General features: G+C 46.5%; 1 protein-coding gene across 1 annotated transcript in view; it reads left to right on the forward strand.

Annotated features, from left to right (window-relative positions):
* Nucleotides 1-13,719, forward strand: part of cdh23 (cadherin-related 23) — a 694,191-nt gene that overhangs the window by 393,931 nt on the left and 286,541 nt on the right. The window contains exons 18-20 of the mRNA XM_078428607.1: nt 6,525-6,597; nt 8,721-8,837; nt 11,875-11,987. Coding sequence (XP_078284733.1) covers nt 6,525-6,597; nt 8,721-8,837; nt 11,875-11,987 — 303 coding nt within the window. The remainder of the gene's footprint in view (nt 1-6,524; nt 6,598-8,720; nt 8,838-11,874; nt 11,988-13,719) is intronic.

Below are 13,719 nucleotides of genomic sequence, written 5' to 3' on the forward strand. Positions count from 1 at the left end.
CTCACATTCACCCGTGCTTCTTGCCCTTCTCTTTCATGGAAACCCACAAGTCTGGGAGGTGCCGTTGGTGTAGCTGTAACATTTGTAACTGTAATTGCATTTTGTAGATTAACATTTTTTTCTGTATTTCTCTCACGACCTGGAAGAAACCCATTTGACCTGTCCAGGTCATAGATCAATCCCTTTCCACCACTTATTTCCTTGCAAGCCCTTTGGCTCTTGTGCCCGAGGTTTAACGGGATATGGGCCATGTGTAGACAAATGGGACTAGCTTAGAAAAAGCATCTTGGTCAACATGGACAAGTCAGCGCCAAGAGCCTGTTATAGGTGCTGTGTGACCCTGTCACTGCACCAATTCTCCTTGCACCCACCCACACTCAGGCAATTTGCAGTGGGCAGTTATCCTACTGGTACATTTTTGGGATGTGGGACGAAACTCAAGCACCGAGACAATACCCACAGGGAGATTATGCAAAGTGTTGCCAGACGTCACACAGTGTTAGGATTGAACCCATGTCACTGCAGCAGTGAGGTAGCAACTGCGCTGTTGTGTGGTGTAGGTGAAGACATGCACTAGTATTGGAGGGAGAGGGAAGAGTATGTTAGTGAGTGGAGTGGCCTCCAGTTTATTGTGTCTATCAAGCGACTTTGGAAATCTGTGTTTGTGTTGGTGTTCCTGGATCTTTATTGCTGAATCAGTTTGTATCCAAGGCCCAATATAGGCTCAGCTTCTACAGCCTTGACTGTCGTAAAGGTAGCAATCCAGCGTTTGTCTTACTGCATAGAGGCAAATAGAATTCAAAGATAAACACAAAAAGCTGGTTTGTCAGTTAGTTGGTTTCGATAAAGATTGCAAATTGTCCCTCGTGTGTAGGATAGCGCTATTGTATCAGGATTGCTGGTTGGTGCAGACTTGGTGGACCAAGGGGTCTGTTTCTGCCTTGTATCTCCAAACTAAACTAAAGGAAAGGTTCTGACCTGAAATGTCACCTGTTCTTTTCTCCAGAGATGCTGCTTGACCCGCTGAGTTACTCCAGCATTTTGTCTCTATCTTTGGTATAAACCAGCATCTGCAGTTCCTCCCGACATTTCAAAGTTAAGCTTCACACTTCCTGGAAGTCTCGCGCTCAGTGCCAATCAATGATAAGACTTATCCCTGGCAGACGTCAAGGATTTGATACATGATACTGCAAGACACCACACTGAGTTTGAGTTTAATGTTACGTGTACTGAGTGAGGTACAGTGAGAAGCTTTTGTTGCTGAACCAACTAGTTTAGCTGGCGTCAGGATTACTCACATTTTTCATATGGCCACCCTCCCAGATGTACTAAGCTGAACCAAATGATAGCCCACGTCCAAAATGAGCACGGGATTCATAAGTCATAAGGTCATAAGTGATAGGAGCAAAATTAGGCCATTCGGCCCTTCAAGTCTACTCCACCATTCATTCATGGCTGATCTATCTCTCCCTCCTAGCCCCATTCACCTGCCTTCTCCCCATAACCCCTGACACCTGTACTAATCAAGAAACTATCTCTCTCTGCCTTATAAATATCTATTGACTCGGCCTCCTCAGCCTTCTGCGGCAAAGAATTCCACAGGTTCACCACCCTCTGACTAATGAAATTCCTCCTCATCTCCTTCCCAAAGGAACGTCCTTTAATTCTGAGGCTGTGGCCTCTGATCCTTGACTCTCCCACTGGTGGAAACATCCTCTCCTTATCCACTCTGTCCAGGCCTTTCACTATTCGGTGAGTTTCAATGAGGTCTCCCCCCCTCATCCTTCTAAACTCCAGCGAGCAGAAGCCCAGTGTTGTCAAATGCTCATCCTATGTTATTGTTGCTTTACCTGCCTTTGCATTTCAACAAGTCTTGACAAGGCTGTCACAGTGGGCAGACTGTGTGGAATCGCACGAGAGACTAATAGTCCCAGTGATCTGTTTCAGAGAGAAGCAGCCCTGTACTGACTTTTGTTTCACCTTTTTAAATATATTTACATTAAATGGAATTGACTGCCACAAGTTTTAAATAAAATTTACCAAATGTTGTTGAAAATATAATACATAGACTGAAAGCAAAACCACTGTACTGGAAATACAATTGCATTTAAAAAATAGAAAAGTATGGATGATTAATTTGACTCGTGACCCGGGTAATAGAGAGATGCAGATGTTTGTATAAGAAAAATATTTATATATGTTTGTTGTAATTTTATAACTCCTCGATTTCTGGAGTTGTCTCCTTGTTTTGTGTGTGGAGAGAACGATGCCCAGAGGGGTCGAAGTCCATAGCTCCCTGAGAGTGGGATACAGGTAAATAGGGTAGTGAAATAGAGTACTCATATTGTAGCTTGAGGAATTCTTGGCTAGGATGCACTTGGAGTATTATCTTCATTTATATGCAGCTATAAATTTATGTGCAGGGCGGCACGGTAGCGCAGCGGTAGAGTTGCTGCTTTACAGCGAATGCAGCGCCGGAGACTCAGGTTCGATCCTGACTACGGGTGCTGCACTGTAAGGAGTTTGTACGTCCTCCCCGTGACCTGCGTGGGTTTTCTCCGAGATCTTCGGTTTCCTCCCACACTCCAAAGACGTACAGGTATGTAGGTTAATTGGCTGGGTAAATGTAAAAATTGTCCCTAGTGGGTATAGGATAGTGTTAATGTACGGGGATCGCTGGGCGGCACGGACTTGGAGGGCCGAAAAGGCCTGTTTCCGGCTGTATATATATGATGATGATGATGATGATGATAACCCGACATTAAAATTGGAACTTGTGTAGGAAAATAACTGCAGATGCTGGTACAAATCGAAGGTATCACAAAAAGCTGCAGTAACTCAGCGGGTCAGGTAACATCTCAGGAGAGAAGGAATAGGTGACATTTCCGGTCGAGACCCATCTTCAGACTGATGTCAGGGGAGGGGGCTGGACAAAGAAAGGATGTAGTTCGAGACAGGCAGACAGTGGGAGAACTGGGATGAGGGAGGGGAAAGAGGGATTGAGGAGTTATCTAAAGTTAGAGAAGTCAATGTTCATACCGCTGGGGTGTAAGCTGCCCAAGCGAAATATGAGGTGCTGTTCCTCCAATTTGCGGTGGGCCTCACTATGACAATGGAGGAGGCCCTTGACAGAAAGGTCAGACTGGGAGTGGGAGGGGGAGTTGAAGTGCTGAGCCACTGGGAGATCAGGTTGGCTAAGGCGGACTGAGCGAAGGTGTTGAGCGAAACGGTCGCCGAGCCTGCGTTTGGTCTCGCCGATGTAGAGAAGTTGACATCTAGAACAGCGGATACAATAGATGAGGTTGGAGGAGGTGCAGGTGAACCTCTGCCTCACCTGGAAAGACTGTTTGGGTCCTTGGATTCAGAAAATTGGAACTTAATGCTTGTCCCATTCTAATTATGGCCGCAGGTATTAGCCCTACTGAAATTAAACACATATGTAAGATTTTAAATAGTGTATTATTTATGGCGTTAGAGAGAACTGGAAAGAATTTCCTCTCCGGTTATGTTTAACAAAGTAATAAACTTGGTTATGAGAAAAGGACTACCTATTTATTACAAAATCTTCCACTGTGGGCACCTTTCATCCTCTGCATGGTATCTTACAAATACAGCCTTTACAAGTTTAATGCTCCGTTATTTGGCACTGATGAATTCTGGAGCCACCACTCCCAACCTACAGCAGCTGGCGAAATAGCAGATTGTGATGGGGATGCCTTGCTGTGATTGTTAGCAGCTTTCAGACCAAGTGATCAAAATCTTGTCGGCCGAGAAAGTGTGTAAATAGCTTTAGCTCTCCTGATGTACCTGCCCCCTGGGTATAGATGGATGGGATAACACCATCTCAGAGCACTCCTGTCAAAGTTTATTGGAAGTGAGAAAATGCAGCAAGTGAAATAAATGCCAAATGCGACATTTTGCAAAAGATGAAAGGACTAATGATATAAAGTGGCACAGACTGTTGTGTGCAAACATGCCCCTGGATCTTGCACAACCTGAAGGTAAGGATGATAATGTTTGAATTCAAGATGTCATCAGAACTGGGAGCCAGTGTTAATGAGCTTTGGGATGAGAGGTGAACGAGACTTGGAGTGAGTTCAACAGTGAGAAGCAAAGCCTTGGGAAAAACTAACATGAATTAGTGATAGGACGGAACTGCAGATGCCGGTTTAAATTGAGGATAGACACAATATGCTGGAGTAACTCAGGGGGACAGGCAGCATCTCTGGAGAGTCTGAAGAAGGGTCTCGACCCGAAACGTCACCCATTCCTTCTCTCCCGAGATGCTGCCTGACCCGCTGAGTTACTCCAGCATTTTGTGAATAAATACCTTCGATTTGTACCAGCATCTGCAGTTATCTTCTTATACTACCAGAAGGAATGGGTGTTGTTTTGGGTCGAGACCCTTCAGTCTGAAGAAGGGTCTCGACCCGAAGCGTCACCCATTCCTTTTCTCCAGGGATGCTGCCTGTCCAGCTGAGTTACTCCAGCATCTTGTGTCTATCTATGAATTAGTGATAGGTGTGACCCACTTGATAATTTTTCTCATCATTTATGTTTCTTGTTGTTTGCTTTAAGAATCCAAATGTTCCATCCATGATCTAAAAAGAGGAAAATTCTTTGATTTAGTTTAGTTTAGAGATACAGCGTGATAAAACAGGCCCTTCAGCCCACTGAATCCGTGCCGACCAGCGATCCCCACACACTAACACTATCCTACACACACTAGGGACAATTTACAATTATACCGAGCCAATTAACCTACAAGCCTGTATGTCTTTAGAGTGTGGGAGGGAACTGGAGATCCAGGAGTTTAGTTCAGTTTGGAGATACAGCACGAAAACAGGCCCTTCAGCCCACTGAGTCCGTGCTGACCATCGATCACCCTTTCACACTAGATCTCTGTTATCCCTCTTTCCCATTCCACACCCGACACTAAGGGCAATTTGCAGAGGCCAATTAATCTACAACCTGCACGTCTTTGGGGTGTTGGAGGAAACCAGAGCACCTGGAGGAAATTCACACCTCCACTGGGAGAACGTGCAAACTCCATGCAGACACCACCCGAGGTCAGGATTGAACCCAGCTCGCTCGTGCTTCGAGGCAACAGCTGCACTACTGTGCCACCAAGTTGTGACTGAATTGTGTATGTCAGGGAAATAAATTAATTCATCTGTTCACATCAAGTAAGCTAGTTAACAAACCCAATCAGCCGCTAAATAATGTGAGATTTACTGCTGAGGTGTTTGTCTCTCGGCTGCTTGTCCCCGTAATTTTCGACACCCCAACCTTTTAAACAAATTTATAGACAGCTTCCAGAAGCCTTGTTAGGTGATTGGTGCTGGTTAACCCTCAAAGCATTACCCTGTTTGTAGCACCGCCTGAAATCTGTGTCTAAGTTTGTGGAAGGATCAATCATGGATGTCAACTTATTTACATCGGCGAAACCAAGCGCATCCTCGGCGATCACTTCGCTCAACACCTGCGCTCGGTCCGCATTGACCAACCTGACCTCCCGGTGGCCGAGCACTTCAACTCCCCCTCCCATTCCCAGTCTGACCTTTCTGTCATGGGCCTCCTCCAGTGCCATAGTGAGGCCCACCGGAAATTGGAGGAACAGCACCTCATATTTCGCCTGGGCAGCTTGCAGCCCAGTGGTATGAACATCGACTTCTCCAACATTAGATAGTTCCTCTGTCCCTCTCTTCCCCTCCTCCTTCCCAGATCTCCCTCTATCTTCCTGTCTCCACCTATATCCTTCCTTTGTCCCGCCCCCCTGACATCAGTCTGAAGAAGGGTCTCGACCCGAAACGTCACCCATTCCTTCTCTCCTGAGATGCTGCCTGACCTGCTGAGTTACTCCAGCATTTTGTGAATAAATACCTTCGATTTGTACCAGCATCTGCAGTTATTTTCTTTGGTTGTCTCTGCCCCATGTTGTGTCTGACAACTCTGCAGAACCAACTTCAGGTGAAGGTGAAAGCTGTTACTGAAAGCTGGACCACATTGGAACTTATCAAATAGTTGAAAGGCCGGTGGACACAAAATGCTAGAGGAACTCAGCGGGTCAGGCAGCATCTCTGGAGAGAAGGAATGGGTAATCTTTCGGGTCGAGACCCTTCTTCAGACTTCAGGCCGGGATAGCTTGGATGTGGAGAGGATGGTTCCACTAGTGGGAGAGTCTAGGGCCAGACATCATAGCCTCAGAATGGAAGGACATTCCTTAAGGAAGGAGATGAGCAGGGATTTCTTTAGTCAGAGGGTGATGAATCTTTGGAATTCGTTGCCACAGAAGGCAGTGAAGGCCAAGTCAATGGATATTTTTAAGGCAGAGATAGATAATTTCTTGATTAGTACGGGTGTCAAGGGTTGTGGGGAGATGGCAGGAAAATGGGGTTAGGAGGGAGAGATAGATTAGCCATGATTAAATGGAGGAGTAGACTTGATGGGCCGAATGGCCTAATTCTGCTCCTATCACTTGTGACCTTATGAACTAATATATTCCTAACTCTGCTCTTTCTTAGGATGAAAATGACAATTCTCCAACATTTAGCCAACCCTCCTATGTTATGGCCGTCTCTGAAAACATCATCGCAGGTGAGACTGGTGAACTATCAGCAATTCTGCTTCAGTCCGTGGAAGGGTCTTGACCCGAAACGTCCCCTATCCGTGTTCTCCAGGGATGCTGCCTGACCCGCTGTTACTCCAGCATAGTGGGTATTTGTTCTGTAAACCAGCATCTGCAGCCCTGGTTTTGCCCCATTAGCTGGGAGCACCCATCCATTCCATGGAGAATATCGTTGACCTGGGAGCCATGTATTGTTGATCTCGAAGGACATGGGCAACGTATCTTCGGTTTGGTGAGGTCAAGTGATGCTGGTCCACCAGGGGGCGCCGTACGATGGCTGCCTCGCCTACAGTCTGTCCTTTTCAAACTCTTTTTGTTATTTTTGGTAAGTTCTAAAAGTCTGTGTAAATGTTCTCTGGTTTGTTTTATGTGGGGGGTGGGAGAGGGGGTCGGGGGAAACTTTTTTTCAATCTCTTACCTTGCCGGAGATGCGATTGTTTTCCGGATGGTATGTCTGGTCGCTCTGCGGCCTAACGTCACGGAGCTGGAGGTCTTGCCTGGGACTGACCTTGAGTCCCCGCGGGGGCGTGGACTTATCATCTGAGCCTGCGATCCCTCCAATGCAGCCTGCGGACTTTAACATCAGGAGCTCGCAGTCACTAGGTTAATTCCCGGAATGGCGGGACTGTCGTATGTTGAAAGGCTGGAGCAATTAGGCTTGTATACACTGGAATTTAGAAGGATGAGGGGGGATCTTATAGAAACATAAGATAATTAGGGGATTGGACACATTAGAGGCAGGAACCATGTTCCCAATGTTGGGGGAGTCCAGAACAAGGGGCCACAGTTTAAGAATAAGGGGTAGGCCATTTAGAACGGAGATGAGGAAGAACTTTTTCAGTCAGAGAGTGGTGAAGGTGTGGAATTTTCTGCCTCAGAAGGCAGTGGAGGCCAGTTCGTTGGATGTTTTCAAGAGAGAGCTGGATAGAGCTCTTAAGGATAGCGGAGTGAGGGGGTATGGGGAGAAGGCAGGAACGGGGTACTGATTGAGAATGATCAGCCATGATCGCATTGAATGGCGGTGCTGGCTCGGAGGGCCGAATGGCCTCCTCCTGCACCTATTGTCTATTGTCTATTGTTGAGACCGGTCAGGAGCTCCAAAAGCTGCACGAGGTTCGACTGGTCCTGACCCGGGGTAGATCGCCGGCGCGGGGGAGCTGAGATACCCCCCCCGATGAAGGAGCTTGATCGCCCCGACGAGGAAGGCTCGCCGCCGGCTGCGGGATGAAGATCGTCCCGTCAACGGAAGGTTGGAGCTCCCGACGGCTGGAGGACAAAGAAGGGAGAGATTGAACTTTTTTTTCACCTTCTATCACAGTGAGGAATGTGGGGGAGTCACTGCGGTGGATGTTCATGTTAAAATGTATTTTGTGTGTCCTGTTGCTTTTTATTGTTATGACTGTATGGCAAATGAAACTCCTCGAATGTTGCAAAACATACTTGGCTAATAAAGTTTTATTGGGATTGCGATTGATTGTTACATGAGCTGCCTGAATATTGTACAGATGTAACAGTTTAGGATTCACTGGTGGATCCATGGACAATCTTGTTTCCTTACTCTATGTACTCTATGTACTCTATGTACTCCAAAGACGTACAGGTATGTAGGTTAATTGGCTGGGTAAATGTAAAAATTGTCCCTAGTGGGTGTAGGATAGTGTTAATGTACGGGGATCACTGGGCGGCACGGACTTGGAGGGCCGAAAAGGCCTGTTTCCGGCTGTATATATATGATATGATATGATATGATATGTTTGATCCTCCTCATAGTCCTTTTCTTCCATTTGGCTCCCCATGGTCATTAAGCGGATGGGGGGTAAGTGGGAAGGGAAGTCATGCAACAGCAGCAGTCCAGTAATCGTCAGTGTCAGGTATGACTTCTCGAGTACTTGGCTATTTCCTATTGACACAAGGAATTCAGATGCTGGTTTACAAAATAAGACACAGTGCTGGGGTAACTCAGCGGGCCAGGCAGCATGTTCTCCAGAGATACTGCCTGACCCACTGAATTACTCTGGGTCCTTTTTCTTGTCTATTTCCTGTATTTTGTTCCTTTATCCTTTTGTGACCCATGTTTGTTTCTCTATCACAGGAGCGACAGTATTGTTTGCCACGGCATCTGATTTGGACCAGTCTCGGGAGTACGGGCAGGAATCAATAATCTACTCTTTAGAGGGATCCTCACAGTTTCGTATCAACACCCGCTCAGGTAGAATGTTTGCCTCTTGGGTGGAATTGCCCAATTTGTCTCAATTTAATTGAGCAGTCATTCACAAGCAGGGTTAATGATTTCACCAAAGAAATATTCAAGGGATCACCTGAAGGAGAAGTCTGAGCCTTAATGTAAATGTATTTTTGTTTAGATTTAGAGGAAACAGGCCCTTCGGCCCACCGAGTCCATGCCGACCAGCAATCCCCGCACATTAACACTATCCTGCACACACTAGGAACAATTTTTACATTTACCCAGTCAATTAACCTACATACCTGTACGTCTTTGGAGGGTGGGAGGAAACCGAAGATCTCGGAGAAAAGTCACGGGGAGAACGTACAAACTCCGCACAGATGGCGCCCGTAGTCAGGATCGAACCTGAGTCTCCGGCGCTGCATTCGCTGTAAGGCAGCAACTCTACTGCTGCGCCACCGTTTCTCGAAGGTAGACACAAAATGCTGGAGTAACTCAGTGGGTCAGGCAGCATCTCGGGAGAGAAGGAATGGGTGACGTTTCGGGTTGAGACCCTTCTTCAGACTGATGTCAGGGGAGGGGGCGGGACAAAGATAGAATGTGGTCGGAAACAGGAAGACTAGTGGGAGAACTGGGAGGGGGGGGGGGTTAGAGAGGGAAAGCAGGACCTATCTGAAGTTAGAGAAGTCAATGTTCATATCGCTGGGGTGTAAACCAGGCAAAATATGAGGTGCTGTTCCTCCAATTTGGAAGGATTTCTCCTCTCTTTTCTGAGTTCACAAAACCACTTTCATTGAATATTGAAGGACTCTTAATCATTTTACAGATTCTACCACTAACAAACCTAGCACCGATAATACAATTATCATGTTCCATAAAGAAAGCAACTGTTTGATACTAATGGGCTGTGAGTGGGCTGTTGGGAGATGGCACTGTGGATGCAGGGGGTCGTAGAGCAATGTACACCTTATCTGCTGTAGTTTGCTTAAAGCCACATTTCATTTCCCAAGGCTAGCCTCAGGGTTTCCACTTGGAATAACTCTTCCTCCAGGATTCCTAGCCAGAAGGCAGGTGGAGGTGCAAAATAAAAAAGAATTTTAAAATAATATCAAACATTGCGGTGATTCTCAAGGCAAGAACTTTCAGAAAGAGGGAGTTGGGAATGTGGAATGAGCTGCCAGAGGAGGGAGTTGTGGCAGAAACTATAACAATATTTAAAAGCTATTTGGACAGTTACATGGATAGGAAAGGTTTGAAGAAATATAGCATAGAGTCACACAGAATGGAGTGTAGGAAAAAAAACTGCAGATGCTGGTTTAAATCGAAGGTAGACACAAAATGCTGGAGTATCTCAGCGGGTCAGGCAGCATCTCAGGAGAGAAGGAATGGGTGATGTTTCGGGTCGAGACCCTTCTTCAGACTGATGTCAGGGGAGGGACAAAGATAGGATGTAGTCGGAGACAGCGAGACTAGTAGGAGAACTGGGAAGGGGGAGGGGATAGAGAGGGGAAGCAGGGACTACCTGAAGTGGGAGAAGTCAATGTTCATACCGCTGGGGTATAAACTGCCCAAGCGAAATATGAGGTGCTGTTCCTCCAATTTGCTCTGGGCCTCACTCTGACAATGGAGGAGGCCCAGGACAGAGAGGTCAGATTGGGAATGGGAGGGGCAGTTGAAGTGCTGAGCCACCGGGAGATCAGGTTGGTTGAGACGGACTGAGCGAAGGTGTTCAGGGAAAAAAATCGCCGAGCCTGTGCTTGGTCTCGCCGATGTAGAGAAGTTGTCATCTGGATACAGCATGGAAACAGGCACTGCGGCCCAACTTGCCAAATGCAGGCGGGCGAGTAGTGTGGATGGGGCATCTTGGTTAGCATGGACAACTTGGGGTGAAGGGTTTGTTCTCGTGCTCTTTGACTCTATGAAAGAAAAGCCTGGATTCCATGCTCGATTCCAATAACTTTTCCAAATAAATAATAAGGCAATTTAATTACTGATCCATCTCCACTTGAGCTGTTAAATGGGAGGGTTGTCCAGCTGTGTTGGGAATGTGTCAAGCAGTCACGTTATTCTGTGATTTTACAACGGGGAGGAGAGATCTACTCAGGTGCAAAATCAAACATCACCTGAGCCCAATGACTTGAAATGTTCTCCATTTCAAACCTGAAAAGTCTCAGTCAAGGCGGTAAACAAATTAAGCACACAATTGATCTGTTTGAGGATGAAACATCTAATAATTGATCGAGAACAAAGAATGTTTGCAGTGAAACTGAACAAATGCTCCAAGGACCAAGCCAGCAAGCCTGACCGGGCCTGGCTTGATCCAACCCTAAATGTTTTTTGCAGAATTTGCAATTGACCCAAACCTGACGCATACAGTTGAGATCCAATGGGCTTGTGTTCGAGTGATTGTGTGAATTTATTAAAGGCAGGAAGAGTAGTTGGTCCTCAATTGGCCTTGAGTTGTCCATATATATATATATGTATAAATGTGTGTGTCGTTTAAACTTCATGGTCTTTAAAGGAAAGATTGGTGCTGTATGGTTGTCCTACAGCGCCAGAGATCCGGGTTCGATCCTGACTAAGGGTGCTTGTCTGTACAGAGTTTGTACGTTCTCCCTATGACCTGCGTGGGTTTTCTCCGTAATCTCCCGTTTCCTCCCACACTCCAAATACGTAGAGGTTTGTCGGCTAATTGGCTTAGTATAATTGTAAATTGTCCCCAGTGTGTGTAGGATAGCATTAGTGTGCGGGGATCGCTGGTCGGCGCGGACTCGGTGGGCTGAAGGGCCTGTTTCTGCGCTCTATCTCTAAACTAAATTAAACAAAACGCAAAACCATGCATATTGCAGTAAGATACTCTTGATATAAAACAAAGGGTCAGGCATTGGCCATTCAGTCCCTTGAGCCTGATCTTGTAATCAATTAGATCTTGACTCATCTGTATCTCTTCCCCTGTTTCCAATATCCTTTGGACAAGACACATGCTTATTACTTGTAATTAATGCATTGGATTTATTTCTGCCATTGAACGATTGTAACGATCCTGATCATTTTCCTGCAGGGGAAATAACAACGACTTCACTGCTGGACAGAGAGACCAAATTTGAGTACATCTTGATAGTCCGAGCAGTAGATGGCGGAGTGGCAAACAACCAGAAGACGGGAATAGCCACGGTGAGTGATGTTGCCATAGCAACCCGCCGGCAGAAGACGTCTTGTGATGGGTGTCTCCCCTGACACACATCTCTTCGCAGACCTAATGGCCGCACTTGTTCAACTGTCAGCTCCTGGCGGACAAACCTCATTTAGCTGACAGCAACTTCAAAGGCCAGCAGTCAGGATTGGGCATTGACCGAGTCTTCGCCATGGGCGGGCTTTGTCACACCGACATGTTTCCACTCAAATGCTTGTACCTACCGGAGGTGCCAGTGTTTAGACTACAGCACACCGACGGCACATCGGACATAGCACATCGGCCGGCACAGTAACGCAGCGGTAGAGTTGCTGCCTTACAGCGCCAGACACCCAGGCTCAATCCTGACTACGGGTGCCGCCTCTACGGAGTTTGTACGTTCTCCCCGTGACCTGCATGGTTTGTGTCTGAGATCTTCGGTTTCCTTCCACAGTCCAAAGACGTACTGGCGTGTAGATTAATTGGCTTGGTATAAATGTAAATTGTCCCTGGGGTGTGTAGGATAGTGTTAATGTACTGGGATCGCAGGTTGGTGTGGACTCGGTTGGCCGAAGGGCCTGTTTCTGCACTGTATCTCTAAACTAAACTAAACTCCGCTTTCTGGATGCCTCAAAGAGCTGTCCACTCAGTAAGTGTAGCCACAATATACTTGGCATCCGGAATGTGCATAGAAAGCTCCCCCAAACAACAGCGAGAATGACTACTGATAATGATAACAATAATGGAGATGCTCTCCATCCCCTCGATAACGTCCGGTTTCCAGGCCCCCACTCCCTCATCTTTACTTCTCTACATATGATAACAATCATGATCAGACATTTTTGTGTTGAAGTAGGTGGAAGGATAAATATTGGTCATAATGTTGGAAAAACTCCACTGCTGTTTTTCAAAATAGTGTCACGGACACTTTGACATCTACCTTCATGGTCAGATTAGATTTCTTTAGTTTAGTTTAGAGATCTTTTTAGATTTTTTTTTAGATTTAGATTTAGAGATACAGCGCAGAAACAGGCCCTTCGGCCCACCGGGTCCGCGCCGCCCAGCGATCCCCGCACATTAACACTATCCTACACCCACTAGGGACAATTTTTACATTTGCCCAGCCAATTAACCTACAAACCTGTACGTCTTTGGAGTGTGGGAGGAAACCGAAGAACTCGGAGAAAACCCACGCAGGTCACGGGGAGAACGTACAAACTCCGTACAGTACAGCACCCGTAGTCAGGATCGAACCTGAGTCTCCGGCGCTGCATTCGCTGTGAGGCAGCAACTCTACCGCTGCGCCACCGTGGAAACAGTCCCTTTGGCCCACCGAGTCCACACAGACCAGCGATCACCTCACACACTTGCACTATCAAACACACTAGGGTCAACATACAATCTTTACTGAAGCCAATTAACCTACAAACCTATATGTCCTTGGAACTAACTCAGAAAGGCATTCTTCTTTTATACTGCTGCATTCTTAATTCTAAGGTAAAGTGCAGGGAATGTGATGCATCTCTTACTTGAGTTCTTCCCAAGGAAACTTTCCAATGGCATTTTGTTTGCATAAGCAGTCTAGGCAGTTTTATTAAGGCATCCTTTTTACAGTCCCGTCAGTTCTGGGATCAGTTGCTGGTTGGTGTTATTGATGTCTCCCTAAGTATAGCCCTATAAAGAAACATAGAAACATAGGTGCAGGAGGAGGCCATTCGGCCCTTCGAGCCAGCA

The sequence above is a fragment of the Rhinoraja longicauda genome, chromosome 35 (assembly GCF_053455715.1).
Source record: "Rhinoraja longicauda isolate Sanriku21f chromosome 35, sRhiLon1.1, whole genome shotgun sequence".
In the NCBI taxonomy this organism is placed as follows: Eukaryota; Metazoa; Chordata; class Chondrichthyes; order Rajiformes; family Arhynchobatidae; genus Rhinoraja; species Rhinoraja longicauda.